Raw genomic sequence first — 18,737 nt, forward strand, 5'->3', positions numbered from 1 at the left:
GCATTTACGGGCTAAGAGAAGAAACATATTGTCTGTTTATGGCTTTCATGAAACAAAAGCAATGAAAAACGAGCTTTTGCTTTATGTTCCAGGGGGAAAAATGGCTTCAAACTATAAAAGATTTTGTGTTTATGTCAAAGAAATTGCCTTTTCGGAGGATTACAATTGGGAGACTTTTACATTGTATCATGGTGTTCCAAGACTCAGATAGAGTGAAAAACAAATAAGCAAATGAATGAAATGTCTCTCTGCCATTAAACTGAATGAGAAGGCAAAGTCATTGTTCAACATATTTACGTCTAAAATTCCTATGATGAGTTGCTGTTTTAATGAATGAAGTTTTTTTAGGGAACTTTGTGTAAAGGCTGAAGCAGAGGCTCAACTGCTCAACATTGTTTTCCTCCTTATCTGGAAAATATTTATAGAATTTAAGTCCAATGGTCTGTCCTGTCACTTCCACGAAGCAGACCGGTCCCTGAAAAACACCAGCTCTGAGAAAGTCATCTTCAGAGCTTCAAGCATGAGACGTTTACGCGCCTGCTCACGCACCAGGGCAGTGCCCTTTGACCCTTTGGGCCCTTGATGTTGCAAACCTTCCCTCATTGGAGTGATCCTGCCTGATTCCTGTAGTTAACTAATTAAAGTGCAGCGCAGTTCCTCTTTCTCTTCTACCCTCAGCTTGAGATTGACTGACACCTATTGACCTATTTTGAAGGTTGGTGGGAGGCTAGCATTAGCCCTTCCAGCTAACACCTTCAGATAAAATCCTCCAATGTTTGTTGTTGGCTGGAGGGTTCTTTGAGGTAACGAGACCTGAGTGTGGTGCACATGTAGAAGCCCATTAAGCTGTGCATGGGATGATTGTTTCCCCCCCTGTTTCCAGCTGTTGGCCTAGATAATTTGATTCTGGTTAACATTTTAGAAAGGAATTTCCTGCACTTCATTAAGGTATTTGGCTCCTTGTCTGTTGATGAAAAACATGACTCAAACGCATTTTTCCTCTTTTCTGTTGTGTTTTTTAATTGTGAATCATCACAGAGACCCCCCCCCCCACAAAAAAGAAACCACATAACATAGGGGACAAAATGTATTTTTCCAAACACACTGAAGACATCATGCGATGGTTCTGAGACTAAAGTTGGTGGATTCAGCGCGGTCCTTCACATTTGAGAAGAAGCACAAACGCATGTTTCCTGTTTCCTGTTTGTAAGGCTTTTCCCACAATGACATTTTGAATTACACGTTGAGACAAACACATTTATTTTGACCAAAACCACTTTTCTACAGCCAGAAACTTTGCTTTAAAACAAACACAGGCTATAATGCTTCAGCACTGAGAGAAGGAATCACAAATTAAACTTATGCACTACAATCATCACTTCTGCATCAGACGTGTGAGAACATGTCAGAGCTGCAGCCGAATTAAGCGCCGCTCTCCCGATTTTGTCCAGAAGTTTACTTCTGCCCTCCGAAATGCTTGTTGAGGATGCCCTTGGCGGTCCCGAGGGCGGCCTCCGCTGAGACGGGTATGTGGGGGGTGATGCCGGTTCCCTCCCAGGCCGGTCCGGCAGCAGTGTCGGAGTGGACGGTGGGGATGCTGAGGAAGATCCCGGTCTCACCGACGGGGAAGACTTGCGGAGGGTGAGAGGCTCCGGCGGTGGTCTCACCCACAATCATGGCGCGGCCGAGCTTCTTCATGATGTAGACGAACTCTTCTGCCGCGCCGGCTGTGGCGCCACTGGTCAGGATTATCAGGCTCTTCTTGGAACCATACCTCACGCCTGTGGGGCATGATGGGTTAGCGTTAATATGGAGAGAACGCAAGAGCACACACAGCCACAGCCATTAGCAGCTCTGTGGCAATCACACATGATGTGGGAGCTGCATATTTAGCTATATTAGCTATATCATAAATCCATATTTTAGCTTCATTTTAAACATCATCTACGAAAATTTGTCCTTAAAGGGAAGATTAAACCAAAAAGATCCAGGTGAAGCGCTTCGATTAACACCCTGACTGGTTCTCTATTAATTGCTGAAGGAAACATATTCAACCATTTTGACTCATAATGGCGACTCCCGCTACTACTAGTATTGTGACTATTGGCAACAATCTTTATTTACCGGTGAGTTCAGGCAGCGTCAGCAGCTCGGTGGTGGTGCCAGACGGTCTGTCGTGTAACTTGTCCAGCACAATCAGCTTGTCAGCATCAAAGAAATATGAGCAGAAACCTGCAATAGCTGTTGTTGGGCCTCCAACATTGTTCCTGCAATAAAAAAAAACCCTCAAAAGTTTGCTGTAGACAGATCTTTGTTTTTTGGTGGTTGCTTCTATATTTTCACCCTCCCTATTCTGCCATATTTAGACACAGAGCGATTAGTGTTAGCAGCTTTGGCGGATTATATGTCCTCTAAAATTCTCTCACCTCCCTCTGAACTCACATTTTGACATGAGCAGGATTACCCACCTGAGGTCAAGGATCAGAGCGTCAGTGTTGACAACTTTGTTCCAGACATGCTCAACAATAATCTGGGCAATGGCCTTGACCTCCTCAAAGTCTCCGAACATATCGAAACGCAGGTAGCCGATGTTGTTTTCAAATACGTCAGTGTGAAAGGAGACTTTGATCAGCTCAATGTACATCTCAGGGCTATAATCCTGTTGGAGAAGAACACACATTTTATTGGATGTCTATGAGTGTTTCAGTAGACTGGAAGCATACCATTTTGTAGTTCAGTCCAAAAATAATTGGAAGAACAATGTTTTTTTTAAATGTTTCATTCATGAGTCTCACCATAGGGGGCAGCACTGGGGCGTTCTGTGTAGCCTTCAGGCTCTTGTCCCCGGACAGTCTCTGCAGGTCAGCAGACAGCGCCACCTCCAGGCTTTCACTGGAGACCACCAAATTGTACTGGCCCTTGGCCAGCAGCTCCCTCAGCTTCGTTGCCACATCAGCCCCAGTTGCTTCAAAGGCATAGTTTTTAGCAATAAGGGTTGCTGCGCCCTCAATTACGGCTGGAATCTGGGCACGGAGGCTGACTATCTTGATGGCGGTAGCGAGGGCATCTTCTGCATTGACCTCCACATCAGGTTTAACACCTGTAATCTCCCAAGAGGAGCCGGTGACGGGGTTGATGGACTTTGCCGTTGGCACTGTAATGTAGAAATCCGTGCTCCCCACTTTGAAATTGTCGAGTTTCACAGATCCTCCTGCGGTTTTCTCCCCCACGATGGTGGCCCTCTTCAGGTTTTTAAGGCAGTAGGCAACATCCTCTGCAATGCCTTTGGTGTTTTTACTGGTGAGGATAATGAGCGGTTTGGTAATGCCATACCTCTCGCCCAGCAGGTTGGACAGGGAGAAGAGCTTGGTGGTGGTGTTTGAGGGGCGGTCGTACACGCTGTCGATGTGAACCACGGGCTCGGCTTGAGTGAAGTAGGAAACAATATAGGGGATGCCAGAGATCTCCCCACTGCTGGTGTAGCGAAGGTCAAAGATGAGAGCCGAGGTAGGCAGGATTTTATTCCAGATCAAGTCGATGAGCGACGGCCCGACCTTTTCTGCAACGTCCTCCCCGAGGATGTGGTCGATCCTCAGGTAGCCGGTGTTGCCCTCCAGGAGATCCAGCTTTATGGAGGTCTGGAGGACAGCGACAAGATGCTCTGGGGGCAGAGGGGGCATCTTGGGGGGAACTGCAGGGACATAGTCGGGCTGATAGGAGACCATCAAACGCGAGTCACTGACCGTGCCTTGGACTCCGGCACTCAGGACCCTGGCCAAGGACTCACCGTCTGGAATGTTGAGCACCTCGGTGTTGGTGCCGGCAGCTTCGATCGCCTCCTTCATCCCCGCCAGCTTCTCCGGTGAGCAGTAATTGTCCAGAACTATTTTTGCCATATCTGTGATCAGGCTGGGCGGAAAAGCAGCTCTGACAAGGACATCATTTGCCAGAAGCAGCAGGGATGCCACCAGGAAGAGAGCCTTTGCCATTTTGACCAGTTTGTTCACACAGTTAGTGGGATGTTGAGCTTCTTCCAGCCAACCCTCCTCTGAAGGAGCTCGCTCAGAAATGGTACTGTTTTGGCTGCACTGTTTCTGTTAACACACTTCTAAGAGGATTTGCACCATAATCAACCTCTAATCGCATTATCCTTAGTACTTTTCTACAGCAATAACAGCCTTGTCAAAATGGGTGTGTGGCCAAAAATACCAATATTAAATTTAAACAAGGGGGTTTGAATGCGTAATTAAAAGATTCTGTGTCATAACAGGTCAGGTCTGTGACATGCTTGTGTCAAGAATGCAAAGTCTATCCACCCTACTGAACTTTTTGGGTGTTGAAGTTCTCAATTGTAACAAGAAAAAGGATGAAAAAAACCTGTGGCCAGAGAAAATCTAAAAGAAATGCGGATGATCTGATTTTTAAATTCCTCAACTCTCAATAACAACTCAAAACATAAAAAAATCTATTCTGTTGTGTGGTTGATAAACTGATCAAATTTTTCAGAGGCCTCTGGTGGTGAAGGTCTTGTCAAGGCTGGCGGAGCTACACTCGCTCATGTTTGCTTGGTCCGGGCGCCCTCTGCTGGCCGACTATTAATTAGTGGTTTCTCAAAATGGCAAGATACTAAAAAAGTATGATTCAAAATAAAAATTAAAATAGTCAACATCAAAAGTAAATTAAAAATCATTTAAACAACGAGAGTAATTATTAGAGAAGAAAGGATTTTATTCGCACTTTACAGGGAACATAAAATAAAATAGTGGGATAATGTATATTGCAAGGAGAAATATGGTCTTAAGGCTGGTTTCTACAAACAAACCAGGGGGAATGATTCAGGACGGACTGGAACACAAAGCTAGGATCTATCTTCCCTTTTCTCTCTTTAAGAGCCTCGCTGATATGATTCTCTGTGCCACAGGAAGAGCATCCCTGGCCTGGGCGAAAACGTCAGGCTCAACCCCCGAGATGCTCCACAACTTCCCGGTGGCTGCGCTCGTCACCACCTGGTTAGGAATAGACGCGTACAACACGCTTTCTCCGATCTGATAGGTCGCGCTTGACAAGGACCCTCCAGCCGTTGGTTCCCCGACGATCGTGACCCTGTTCAGGTCTCTCATAGCGTGGACAAACGCCTCCGCCGCTGACCCCGTCATGTGACTGGTGAGGATGTAGACGTCTTTGCCGGGGTCGTACCTTTGACCGCTGACCTCGGGCAGCGTCATGATCTCGACTCTGGTTTTTGTAGTGCGGTCATAGACGGTGTAGAGATGCTGCAACGGTTCCCCGTCAACAAAATAACTGCACCACAGAGGGACGGCTGTGGAGGAGCCGCCGGCGTTGTACCTCATGTCGATTATGAGCGAATCCGTGTCAACCAGTTTGTTCCACACCGATTTAACCAGCCGGGGAGCAGCGGCCTTCGCCGCCTCGATATCTGCCATCGTGTCAAACCTGAGATAGCCGACATTACGCGGCAAAAGCTCACTTTTAAACAGCGCGTCGATCACGAATCCGGCCTCTTCGACGGCGGCGATCTTTGGGACGCCGTGAAGCGATTCGAGCTCGACGTCGCAGCGGAAGACGTGGAGGCGATGGTCGCCAGAAGCCTCTTGCAGGTCTGTGGTCAACTGAGACGCCAAAGATTCCAAATCCACCACCGAGCGGTACAGCCCCTCAGCCCACTTGCTCAGCAACACGCCGCCGACCTTTTGTGCTACTTCCTGTATCGCATAGTGTTTCTCTAAAAGTTCCCCAGTCCTCCCGATGAGGGAGCGGAGCCCCTGGTGAAATGTTGCAGTCCTGTTCACATGTTCCAAGGCCTCCTCTGCCAGCACAATAGCGTCAGGAACAACGCCCCCCCCCAGCCAGTACTCACCGTTGTTGTCCAAAAAGTTAATGAAGGGGACGGTGATGAAAATGTCTGTTCCCTCCACCTGAAAGGTCTTTGAATGCATCAGAGTGCCGGATGTAATTTCACCGACGACGGTGCCAAAATGTAGAGACTGGATCAAGTAAGCAAACTCTTCGGCCGCGCCTGCGGTGTAGTGGCTGGTCAGCACGTAAACGCCACGCTCGGAACCGTAAGAGGGGCCCGGAATGTGAGGCCGGGAGCCGTATTCTGTTGTTGTGTTCTGGACGCTGTCGTAGATGGTGAAAAAGTGCCTTTTTGGCCAGGGGTCTCGCAGATAGGACAGGAGGAGCGCGACGGATGTGGAGGATCCGCCGGTGTTGTGGCGGAGATCAATGATCAGGTTCTGGGTGTCTTTGAGGGGCCCCCACACCTTTTCAGCAACAATCTCCTCTAGTTTGTCCCCCTCGGAGCACCGGACAAACCTGTCCAAGCGCAGGTATCCCGTATTGTAAGGGAGAACCTGCACGGTGAACCCTTCTACCAGTTCCCCATCATGGTCGTTAGCGGCGTGGAGCTCGGGCTCCTCCTCTGCTCTGGGAATGTTGTCTCTCTTGTGCCTGATGATCAGCCGAGGATCTTCGGACGCGGTCTGGAGGTCATGGTTTAGCCTGGCTGCTAAGTCCTCTTCAGACACAACGGAGAACAGGTCTGCAGATTGCAGCTGTTGAAGAAGAGCTTGGACCCTGTCGGTGAAGGCGTAGAACCTCCCGATGATATCCGAGACGATCTGCAGCACCTTTGGGATTCTGCTCCTCACCGCCAGGAAGGTCTGGGCCTTCGCGAGAGCTTCCCTGGCAGCGACGTTGACCGTTGGGGAGATGCCGCTCACTTCCCAGCTCTTTCCCGTGATGGGGCTGACGGACCTCGCCACGGGCATCGTTATGTAGAAGTCCAATTCGGCGATCCGGAACTTGCGGACTTTGAGCGACCCACCGGCGGACCTCTCCCCAACGACGATGGCCCTGTTTAGATGCTTTAGCGTGTAGGCCACAGCCTCGGCGGCCCCTGCTGTCCGCCTGCCAATCAAAACAATCATGTCCTTCTTCCCACCAAAGGTTTTGCCTCTCACTGAGGACATCGTCCAGAGTTCTGTGGTGGTGTTGGACGGCCGGTCATACACCGTGTCAATATGGACGAGCGAATGAGGCTCGGTGAAATAGGAGACGATGGAAGGTATTCCGGACCATCCTCCCGCCGTGCTGAACCTCAGGTCCAGGATCAGGGAGCTGGTTTGGGCAGCTTTGTCCCAGATGTTTTCCCGCAGCAGCGGCCCGAACTTCAACAGCGTCTCCTCGTCAATGATTCGATCGATCCGCAAATATCCGACGTCGCTGTCCAAGATGTCCAGCTTGATGGAATTCCTGAGCAGCCGGAGCTGCTGCTCCGCAGGGAGCGAGGACAGCGCCTGCAGTGGCAGCGGGCTGAAGCTGGGCTCGTAGGACACACTCAGCCGGGGGTCGTTCAGCGCTCCTTGGACCCCCACTGTCAGCACGGTGGCCAGCGTCTTCCTGTCCGAAATCTGCAGAATTTCACGACTTTTGATGGCTCGTTGGATGGCCTCCTGCATCCCGACCAGGTTCTCAGGGATGCAGTAGTTTTCCAGAAGTAGTTTGGCCATTTCTAACACCAAGGTGTGCTGATAAAAGGAGCGGACGGGTAGAGCACAGAAAAGAAGCACCAAGAGGAGCACCGGCGTCCTGGGAGCCATGTCTTCCAACTCAGACAGCCGTCCTCTCTGTCCCCTGCCTATGATAACGCACATCTGTTTTGTAAGCGGGACCATCGTCATTCTCTGGTTTTTGGACACTAACCTAAGAGGCTTTGTCCTCCATAAACCTTTAATCGCTTTAAGCGCAGACAATAACAATGTAAAAAGCAGGAAACGGGCGATTCTGCGGGTTCTCAACGGTTTCCTCTGCTCCACATTTAGGAAGCACACAGCATCGATCTCCACCATCTTCCAATCTCTCAACGTACCGCCTAATGTGACGAAACCACCTGGAGATTTGCTTTTGAAGCACAAGCTCCCTCTGACTCTGTGCTGGACCGGCTGGAAAAGCTTAATGGGGGAGTCTTTTGGTAGCTTTAGGGTTCATGTCTGGGTCACTCGATCACTGACATGATTACACAGTTTGGAGACACGTGGCAAAGGCTTCTGTCAGAGACAAAAGAAGCTCTCCGTGCAGACCGAAGGCTGCTCAGAAGGTCTGCCTGCTGAATTGGGCTTGGTTTCTTTGGAAACACGAATGCTGTTTAATTTCAGGTGAGAGTAAAGTGATCATGTGAGTATTTAACAGCTTCTGCATGTTTTTCGCTCTTTCACTGGATTAAATTCTTTCTGCGCTTATCCGGTTTTGCACAATGAGCATCAACAGTGCAGAACAGGATCTTTAAACTGTGTTCCAGTTCGGAATTACACAGCGAGGCATTATCTGAATCCGAATGTTAGAAGGTGCTCAAGCTAATCTCATCGTCTAAACCATTAATGCTGCCTGATGCCTTACACAATTTCTGGCAATCCCCTTCGCCTGTTCCAACGTGCAACCCCACTTTGGACACTGGGTCACGCTTTGTCCCTGGCTCCAGAAATCGCGTTGACATTTCCAAAAGTAAAGATAAAAGTAAGAAAAATAGAAAATGCATTGATCAATTTCAAACAAATAAATCACCATAAATCGTCATGGTTCACAGTGAAGAAATTGGTGTTTAAACCACAGGCTGGGGTGCCCCTGAGCAAGGCACAGAATTTTCCTTGTGTCCAGGGTGCGGCCCACTGCGGCTGTGCCTGGCCTGTGCGTGTTCACTACTGGTGTGTAAAGGATGTGTGAGAGGCAGAGGTCAAATTCACAATCAGTAAATGGTATGTGAGCAGATTTCATGGTTTCTTCTTTTTTTCTCTTCGATAAACCAGTAAGAAAGTTATTAATTTAGATTGTTCACACAAAGAGTTATACTGAAAGTGTGTTGATAAAAGCTAGCCAAACGCTTTTAATATTGCCTAAATGCCCATCATCTTAATTTCCTGCCAAAGATGTTAACTACCTTAGCAGAGCATTAGCAGCTAGATGCTAATGATACAAAAGCAGGCGTTAAAGAAGAACAAATTAAAGGTACATTTTTAGATAGTCGATAGAAATAAAAAGGCTTAACCCGAAGGGCAGCTAACATTAAACTAATTTACTTGTTTTCACTATTCAATAGATCTCATGAAACCCAATAATTTTGCTCATGATATTGCATCTTTTCTTCTTCTATCACTAAAATTGTAGTATTTCTTTTTTTTTATAAACATGCAATAAAATAGTTTAAACACCACTTGGATTTCAGATTGATATTTTAAAACAGTTCATTTCCATTTTGTACAAGACTTCACTTTAAATACTCCTGGAAATGAATGTGTAATGAGACAAAAAGACTGTTGGGTCAAAAAAAAAAAACAGGAAAAAAAAACTTTGACCTTCAATAGTGTACGTTAATCAGCTTTAATCATAGATCTGTCAGGTTTTATTAAATGCCGAATAATTTTATGACAACTTATCTTTATGACAACTTATCTTTTCTACCGTAGTGGTAGACTTTTATCACCCTACATAACACAAGTTGGATGAAACTTAAGCAAGGACGCGTGCTTTATAAGCTAATCTTTATAAGCTAACCTTTATAAACTAACCATTATAAACTAATCTTATAAGCTAACCTGTATAAGCTAACCCTTATAAGCTAACCTTTCTGTACAAGCTGTTAGTAATCATGCAGAAATGTACAACAAATTATACTGCGTATAGTTACAATAACAATGTACAGATTTACATTAAAGGGAGCACAGGATCATTTTCTTCCCATTTTGTAAAAATAATAATAACACATTTATTGATGGGCCATAATAATAAAATGAATATATCTTGTGGAACCCAAAGAAATTGTTAAAAAGAATGAATTACTTATTGGAGGATCATACACTACCAAATATATCAGAAATGTATCACCCCCTTGCTTTTTTTAAAAAAGACTAATGAGAATTTTATGTACATACAATATAACACAATATTAAATACATATATTCTATCAATTCATGTGGATATTTCCGATGGTGTGTTGGTCATATGCTTGGAAATGAAGCCTACTTACTGTACGCTCTATTTCAGAAGTGTATGACCATATTCTGTGCATCCATGGCTTCGGAGGTGCTGGTGTCATGCATTCATAAAAACATTCCGTAATTCAATGGCATTCTAAAATATAAAACTGCTACGTCGGCATTGCGATTGTGTTTGTGCTGACATACTTGACCTAAGTTCCATGAAAACCAGTAAATAAATTGAATTGATAAAGTTCTAATTTAGCACATTCCGATATCTGGTAGCAGTAGAAATGTTGGACGTGAACGTGGGTCTTAATGCAGTGAAAGACGGCTGAGAGCTGCTCTCCTGCTAACGTGTAAGAACAAGTACTCTATAGTCTTGGCTAGCTGTTAGCTGTTGGGGCTCCTGTCTGTTTAGCTGAAACTGAGTAGCTATTTTACGAAACAACACCAATGGAACTCATCAGGTATGATCAGATTTAAATAACAGCAGGTTGGGCACCGGCTCGTTCACTTCTCCAACTACCTGCAGCCACATTCAGCGACCTTCATCTCTTCGTAAAGGTATCTGATAGTGAGGCGTCCGTTCTCCTGATACATGACTGTGATGGGGTCCAGTTTGATGGGAACGCAGCATGCCATGTTGGCTTTCTTGGGGTCCCTGATGTTCATCAGAGTCTGGATGAGGGCGTGCTTTGATGGGGTCATTTCTTCTGTCAGGGGGTGGTAACACTGGCCTCGGCATTCGAAGGCGTCGTACTCGGGTGGCGCCACGATCCAGCTGTCCCAGCCGATGTCTTTAAAGTTGACTTTGAGAGAGGTCCGTCTGCAGTATTCCCGCTCGGCCTTCCTTTTCCTTCTCCGCGGATGCAGGACCTCTAGGATCTCATTGGGAAGCGGGTCGTCTCGGCTCCAGTCAGCGCCCGAGTGGAAGATGGTGTCTTCTTCGTGGAGGATCATCTCCCTCAGCTCCTTCTTCGCCTCCCTCCTCCTGCTGCCGAGGTCGTTTGAGAAGATGATCAAAGCCGCTGATGTGTTGTCTCCCACGGTAACGCTCATGTTCAGACAGCCCTCGCCGTCGTCGCCTCCGCAGTCCTTCCTGTCCACGAAAACATCAAAAACAGTGGCCCCGTGGCCCGACCTGATCCAGTTCTGGACCGCCTTGGCCACGTCCAACGTCTCCCACGTACCCTGCGACGCCGACACCTCCCTGCCCACCAAAAGCTGCGTCGTGGACGTGAAGTTGAGGTAATCCACCTCGTACACTTTAATGGTGGCCTTGTATTTCTGCGAGGTGACCCGTGGACTTTGGTCTGGAAGGAAGAGGAGCTGCAGTTCAGCAGCGGTGATCTTCTCATGACCGGGGATGGTGATGTTGAACCTCAGCCTGTGTCTGGACTTTGTGCCGTCGGTCACAGAGAGAGAGATGTCTGCCAGAAGGACACAAAGGAGTGAGAGGAGGTGGCGGGAAGCGACTCAGGCTCCGTCCTGGGTGTTGCTCGATCAGGAATAGTGTCGCTAACGTTAGCTTTCGCTATCTCCCGAGCGCTGCTTTACAAATATTAGGTGTTTCTTTTAACGAATCATCGCCTCAAACATGAAAAAGGCACCGATGAAAATATGAAAAACAGAGAATTTGTCAAAAGTAGTAAATGTTTAAGCTTCAGCAGCCTCCTCTTCAGTACAACCACGAATGAACGCGCTGCTCATATGTGTCAAAATAAACGAGAGCTGTGTATTTGTTTACCTTGCACACCGAAGCTGCGTATGACATCAGACTGAGGGATTGCTGAGCTGTCTGAGGCGTACTTGTTGTAAAGCTCCATCATAAACTGAGGAGGGGAGATCTTGCTGTGCTCTTGAGGAGCATCTGACAGGTTGAGTTTCCTCAGAAAGCCCTCCTTCATGGTTCCCAGAAGGTTCTCCATCCTGGTGTTGGTATCTTCCTCCTCCAGAAGGTCCTCCTCTGACAGCTGAGAGTAGAGCTCCTCGGGTTCCTCGCTCTGGATGTCATTGTGGAGAGGTTTACAGGTGCAGGAGCCCGTGGAGACCACCAGGCTCAGACACAGCCGCAGCAGGAACCATCTGGAGCCGCGCATCGTGGAGTCGGACGCCCTCGAAGCCACGGAAACTTTACCTTCTTCCCTGCCTCAATGCACACTTTGTGATGGCAAGGTTGGAATATGGGGATCCCCGACTCCAGGACCGCTGTCCTGGTGTCCGCTCCCATGCTCCCAGAGTAAACAGGAGGACTTGTGTCAACCAAAATAGTAGCTTGTCCGTGCTTATCGCTGCCATTGATGCCTTCTTTCAGGCTTTGTTATCATTAGAGGGCTGGCTGCTAATGAAGACACTGTAAACACTCCAGGACGATAATGAGGGACTGGAATGACTGACGAACCAGACATTTCCATCAAATTCCTTCTTTCCCAGCTCGGTGATGAAATGAGGACAGTTAGATGACACATTTCATCTTCCCCACCGACGTCGCGGCGCTCTTTCCCCCCGACGACGTTGTCTTAAATACACGTGTGGTGGGGGTCACGCTCCTGTCTGGCATCATCTTTACCCTCTCGGTGATAAAAAAGATCACTCCTACGTCCCAACGCGGCCTTCCGACAGGATAAGACGGCTCATTCGAGGCCACGTGGGGAGCGATTACTGCTCCTCATAGCGATGTGGAAACATCACACGCTGCATGTTTTCCGGCAGAAACAAAAAGGGAGTGAGCCGCTCTCCTCGGCTGTGAAATCCCGGCTAATTTTGAAGGAAAAGCTGTTGTTACTGGTGGGAAATGACCAAAACGCCAGCCCAGAAAACGCCACAGGAAGCTGCCATTTTTGGCAGCTCTTTGACATAAACGCCAGACAAAACAGGTTTAGATCTTTAGATTTTACCGACTCATTTAACTGATGGCTTTATTGCGGACGTTATAGTTCCTCCACCAGAACCAGGGCCTGGTGCGTGTTCTCTGTGTCAGAACTGACCGTCAGCTCATCTTCAGGCTGACAGGTTGACGCTTTTATTACACGCGTTTAGATTCGGCTCCATGCAAATGTAGCATCCCACAGTGTTGGTGGCCGCCTGCACCGCGATGTCTTTATCACTTCAGGGCTGTCGCCACGGCAGCCACAAGTCAACGCGTCCGGGGACATTGGCCTGAGTTAAGCTTTACATGAATCCTGTGCATCCTAATAGTCATTATGAATAGAAACTTTCAAAATGACATCTAAACATCCAACAGCCCCATCTTATTCTCCAATTTTTCATGAGGATTATTGTTTTATTTTGAGTCACTGGGATATGATTTTGTAATTTCAATGAACCATTTGTGAATAGGTAATTAAACCGTTATTACCTTTCAGGAGGTATTATGGGGCAGCTACACCTTCACGCTTGGGCAAATGTTTGCATGTACACGTTTTGGAACCCTGGTGTGTGACTGTGTGTACACTTCATAGGCAATTTATTTGTAAAACACAACATAAATACTCAAACAAATCCATGAATACGTTTAGATATTATTATTATGTTATTACATTACTATTAGAAAGTGTAGGTGTTCCTTAAGCTACTTTATTTATGCATTAGGGAGAAAAGCTGCCCAGGCGTTTTACCACATGTGGACACTAGATGGCAGCAACGTACCGCATGACCCTCCATGCTATAGAAAAACAAATAAAAACAAATCCACGGATGCAATATGATATCAACTCAGTAGGTGTCATTATATACACGATACAAAGGAATTACTATTGATTACAAAAGATATGACCTCTCATGCATAACTAATTTTGCAGATATACGGGAGGCGTTGAATTATTAAATATGTCACTCTGACACAGAATGAAAGAATATCCACGTGGTTCCTTCTGTAACTACAATATTTACAACGTGAGGGCTCGGTTCTCTGGTTCTAGAGTCTGTGATGCGCCACATACAAGTCAAGGTCCAAATCCATGGAGACTGTTCCGGATACGGATAGACAGGTGGACCCTGTTCCAAAAAGACATCTGAGTCCAGGAGTCATGAGTTTATGATCAGCTGTCCTTGACATTACCAACTTGTCCGTTACTGTTCCTGACGTCTACTTTTCTTCCTCTTCATATTTCCTCTTCACCAACCCCAGGGAATCTATCGACAGGCGCAGGTATCCACAGACATACCAGGGTAAACCTTGAGCACCAGGTTCCTGCCGGGATCGAGGAAGAGGACGCTGAGAGGACTCATCTTCTCCGGGACGCAGCAGGGCTCCGGGATGCCCGGGACGATTCCCACTGCTCGCACGATGCTTTGGATGGTGGCGTGGTTGGAAGGATGCACCAGCTGCGGAGACAACAGTAAAACTGTTAAAGTAAAGGTAGGTAGAGGAATACTGGTGATGATGACATGATGAGGGAATAGAATAGAAAAACATGTTGACAGTGGATGTGAGGTGAGATGCTTTGGAAGGAGAACCTACAGAATCTCATATGTGTTCCCTAAAAAGCAAGAGATGAGTTTAACACTGGTCCACGCCTGAGCAAAGGTAACACGAGAGGCTTGTCTCATCACTGCTTCCTACCACCAGGGGGCAATAAAGATGTTTTAATTCACTGATGTCATCCATTCTTCTGCCATTGAAAACATCAACTGCTAAATGTGAAATAAAACTAAAGGTGCATGATGAGAGGGCGACTGATGTCACATGAACTCACTTTGGGGATGGGGAACCCACACGTGCCGGCGCAGTAGTAGGCGTCGAAAGACTTGGGCGCCAGCACCCACTCGCTCCAGCCGATGTCGGCGAAGTCCACCCGGAGGTAGCGCCTGGAGCACGCTCTGGGCTCGCTCCACTGTCTCCTCCTGGCCTTTTTCATAGTCCTCTCATCAAAGCTGAGCACCTGTGGCTTACTGGGACCTTCCTGACCTGGTCTCCTGCCTTTGGCCTGCGCTTTGGCCTTGGTGGGGAAGTACGTGTTCTGCCACAGCTCGTGGGTCTTCAGGCTGTTGTAGGGCACCTCAGGGATGTCGTTGGTTTGGATCTGGTAATGGTGGAGTTCCCTCCGGATTCTCGAGGCTGATGATGACTGAAGCGCTTCCTCGCTTACTGGCAGGGTTCCGTAGCGCTGCAGCGACAAGGCCACGCTGTTCGGCTCGTCTATAGCTCGATCGTCAGCGTACACCAGGATGTACGGCAGGTCGGCTTGGACATAGTCCTTTTTCTGCTTCGCCCTGAACCCCAAGTCAAACTCCACTGTCAACACAAGGTCTTTGACCTCCCGAGCACGTTCCACCGCCGCAGTTATATCCCCGGTTTGCCAGGAGTCTCTCTTAAAGGGTGCGAGCGTTACATTTCCCAGAGCTCCATGAAACACGAGGCGAGGAGCATCGGGGGGCGGCTGCTGGAGGCGACGCTTTTGGAAACATGAAGTCCGCCGGTGGTGGTGGCGCGGCCACTTGTAGAGGAAGTGAAAAGAGGCGAAGAGGATGAGCTCGGAGTCCTGGATGGTGGACAGGTTGAACTGGAACACGTCCTTTCCGCGAAGGACCCCTGGGTTAAAGAAGAGCAGACCAATGACATGGGTTCTGGTGAAACCCCAGCTTTTTTGTCATCCCGCTTCCACACTCAATCTTTTTTTTTGAGAGAGACGTGATAAAAAAAAGTCAAGAGCGCTGTGTTCACTGCTTCAACGGCGCAGATGTGCGGGTAAAATCAAGCTGTTGCCTTGACCTTTTCCTCCCCTCTCCCCTTTACATTCCCTTACCATCTCACTCTGGCAGGTTTGACCGACCGCGGCCGATACACCGCGAGCGTATCTCGCTCAACACGTCTGACTGACATGAGCAGCAACATGGAAGATATTAAGGTATAAGTGCCTCCTGCACGCATGACCAAAAAGCCTCATCCTAGATCGCTATCGGGAAGTCCAACCTTGTCTCCTACACTTCCTCCACAGCCTGAAAGACAAACATTGGATCAGCCAAGTAAGCTTGTCACGGGCATATGGAAATGCTTATATGAGAAAGAGCTCCTCTGAGGCTTTACCTCGCTGTGGCCGCCATCTGAGCATGATAATAGGCTCTTGTCTAACACCTCGGCTGTTGCTGCTACCGGATAAGAGCACCCCGGTGTGATTGTCGCCTATTTCAATAAGTCATCCCACTCGGTGGGTATTAAAAGCTGATATCTGAACAAATCTGATTATGTTGACGTGGAAAGAGGATTATAATGCCTAAGCAAAACGTTTACCAAGCAGTGTAATTCAACATGGCTAGCTTTTTAGGACTAAAATTCACATTTTAGTGAGACTTAATGATTGAAATTTTCTTTGGTAACCCTCAAAATAAAACACAATACAGTACTTTACAAATAGGTTTTTTTTTAGTTTTTTTTTAAACAAATCCTATGGGTTTGGTGGCATAAACGACATTTTGGGTGACTCTGAATGCATCCCCTCCTTTGTGCTCATACTTTCATGCAGACTGCGATCACTCACTCGGGACAGCTTTAAAACTCCTCACTGTGTTTCCGTCGCTCTGCCTCTGCGGTTCTTTGCTGTACCTCTCATACACTTTGAACATGCTCACGGAGACCATGTCCCGGGTGGCGCCGTCGTGCGTAAAGACGCGCTCCTCTGCAGCGAGCGGGACATCGGTGGCTTGAGCGAGATCCTCAGTCAGGAGTCTGCCCAAGCTGCACTCCAGAATCAGTAACAAGTGCGTGGTGTAGAAGATCCTGCTCGCCATGGTCGAAGCTGGAGAGGATTATTCCATTAAAGTGTAGTCAGAGGTGACTTTTCCCTGCTTTTGCCGCCCACTCAGACTTCGAGCCGGTATCCAGGTAATCCGCGTCAGCTCCGCGCTCCACGGGTCACCGTCCACAGCTGTTGGTGCGGTGGGCGGGGCCTGAGGGAGGCGCGCTCGTCAATGTCCGGCTGTTGGGCGACAGAGCGCGCACACGTGAAACTTATCTGAGAGGAAAGTTAAGGGAAGATTGAATTAATTCGGATTTCAAAAACGTCGAAAGTATTAATTGGTACTTTGGTACCAAAAGGTTTAGAGATTCGACTCATAATTCCAATCCCTGATATTATCTAAAGTCTTATCTTATCAATAATAACATGCATGGCCCATGTTTTAATATTCTCTAATATTATTGTCTTCTCTTTTTGCCCACTTGCCCCCCCCCCCCCCTTGCACATTTATTGACCTTGTATAATACCCATATATGCATTTATCTACATGTTTTGTAGATACCTGGAAGTGTTTTAAAAAATAAAATAAAATGGTTGATGGTATTTGAGGGATAGCTGCAGCCAAATACCCTTAGAGTTAGTGTTTAAAAGCATTATTTGACATGTGGAAATGATTTGAACATCACAACAAAGGAGAAGGAAGAGAAGCAGCCTGCAGAATGTCTGCCACTGATGCCAATGGGACAGGAAACACAAATGACCTTTCCACCACCTGAAAAACGTTCTATTTTAGTGCAGTAGCAGTTTGCCTTCCATTATCTGTGCTGACTTTAGCAGTACCCTGCTAAGAGAAAATGAACTAAATAAATAAATGGCTTATTGAGTGATTGGTGCGGATTTTTGGAAAAAACCACGCCGATGTTGAAAAACATTTCACTTGCATTTTAACGGCACAAGCGGAGCCATCTGGTTCTATTCTACTGGGAATGGGACACAAACCCAAAACTCTGAGAAGAAACCTTGCAGAAACGCAACCAAAATCTTTGCTATCAGCGCAGATTTAAATGTGGTTGAAATAAGCTGGAACAGCCGCTGAGAAACAGAGTTGGGGTACCAGATTTGGGATGGTGACGTCAGCTCCGACGGCCAGCTCGTAAATCTGCGTGACAGGCCGACCAACAGCAGAAAATCAACATCTTATTTTGAAATTTTCCTCTGCTGCATGTGATGCAACACAATAGTGTCCCTGTGAGACAGATGGCTGCTGGCGCAGAGCCGCCACAGGTCAGACGGCTATTAAAATACCTCCTACTAGCCAGGACGGGGATCACAAGGCTCCCATTGACACCACTGTGTCGTGCAGCAGAGATAAAGAACTGGGCTGGGACCTGGATCATCTTTACTAAAACACTGGTGTGTTCAGAGGGTCGAGCTCCTTCAGTGAAAGATCAAGGCAGCATCTCTGTCTCCACCCGGCCCAGTATCAAATCCTGTTATCACTCAGCCTGAGGTTGTCTAATTGCTTGCAACAGGGTCAGAAACACTGATGTTGACCTTCAGATTTTTCTTTTGATGGGTCAATGCCCTGAAAAGTGGCATCTGGCGGATATGTTACTATTGTCTCGCTTGTGGAAAAAAGACAACATGTCTCTCTACAGGCTCAGATCTCTTCACACCTCAACAAACATGAATGACTAAGCATCAACAAGCACTTTTTAAGTTCTCATTTAGCACCTATATCAAGGGATATAGGTGAAGGTCTCCTGAAGAGCAAACAAAAGGCTCTAATGTTCTCTGAATGATTCCTGCAAGCTTCTTCACATTACTAACATCATCTGGAAGACCTGGAAAAAAAGTCATATCTGAACTGGTCATATTCCTTAAAAAAGAATTGTCAATAATTCGATAATAATGGCCACTAATACAGTTTGTTATTTTTAATCCTCGTCATCGAATCGTTTGTGGGTTTCGGTTGTTTTTCGATGCTATATGGTGGACTGGCATGGAGCTGCAGTGGTTAGCACAGTCAGCACAGTGGTTAGTGCAGTCATCCTTGCAGAAAGAA

The 18,737-nt window shown here is 47.2% G+C and overlaps 4 protein-coding genes across 4 annotated transcripts; all 4 read right to left on the reverse strand.

Annotated features, from left to right (window-relative positions):
• Positions 1–1,100: 1,100 nt before the first annotated feature.
• Positions 1,101–4,073, reverse strand: rbp3 (retinol binding protein 3). Its single transcript, XM_057049525.1, has 4 exons — positions 2,796–4,073; positions 2,469–2,659; positions 2,125–2,267; positions 1,101–1,781 (listed from the first exon to the last, which is right to left on the reverse strand). Exons 1-4 carry the CDS (start codon positions 3,987–3,989, stop codon positions 1,456–1,458), a joined length of 1,854 nt encoding a protein of 617 aa, XP_056905505.1. The 5' UTR covers positions 3,990–4,073; the 3' UTR covers positions 1,101–1,455.
• A 665-nt stretch (positions 4,074–4,738) lies between these two features.
• On the reverse strand, positions 4,739–7,795 carry LOC130534882 (retinol-binding protein 3-like). The gene has a single exon (XM_057049512.1). It carries the CDS (start codon positions 7,701–7,703, stop codon positions 4,866–4,868), a length of 2,838 nt encoding a protein of 945 aa, XP_056905492.1. The 5' UTR covers positions 7,704–7,795; the 3' UTR covers positions 4,739–4,865.
• A 1,582-nt stretch (positions 7,796–9,377) lies between these two features.
• Positions 9,378–12,389, reverse strand: gdf2 (growth differentiation factor 2). Its single transcript, XM_057053377.1, has 2 exons — positions 11,743–12,389; positions 9,378–11,425 (listed from the first exon to the last, which is right to left on the reverse strand). Exons 1-2 carry the CDS (start codon positions 12,092–12,094, stop codon positions 10,518–10,520), a joined length of 1,260 nt encoding a protein of 419 aa, XP_056909357.1. The 5' UTR covers positions 12,095–12,389; the 3' UTR covers positions 9,378–10,517.
• A 1,053-nt stretch (positions 12,390–13,442) lies between these two features.
• Positions 13,443–16,889, reverse strand: gdf10b (growth differentiation factor 10b). The gene is made up of 3 exons (XM_057049458.1): positions 16,475–16,889; positions 14,693–15,528; positions 13,443–14,321 (listed from the first exon to the last, which is right to left on the reverse strand). Exons 1-3 carry the CDS (start codon positions 16,722–16,724, stop codon positions 14,130–14,132), a joined length of 1,278 nt encoding a protein of 425 aa, XP_056905438.1. The 5' UTR covers positions 16,725–16,889; the 3' UTR covers positions 13,443–14,129.
• Between the last annotated feature and the right edge of the window lie 1,848 nt (positions 16,890–18,737).

Source organism: Takifugu flavidus, chromosome 1 (assembly GCF_003711565.1).
Source record: "Takifugu flavidus isolate HTHZ2018 chromosome 1, ASM371156v2, whole genome shotgun sequence".
Taxonomy (NCBI): Eukaryota; Metazoa; Chordata; class Actinopteri; order Tetraodontiformes; family Tetraodontidae; genus Takifugu; species Takifugu flavidus.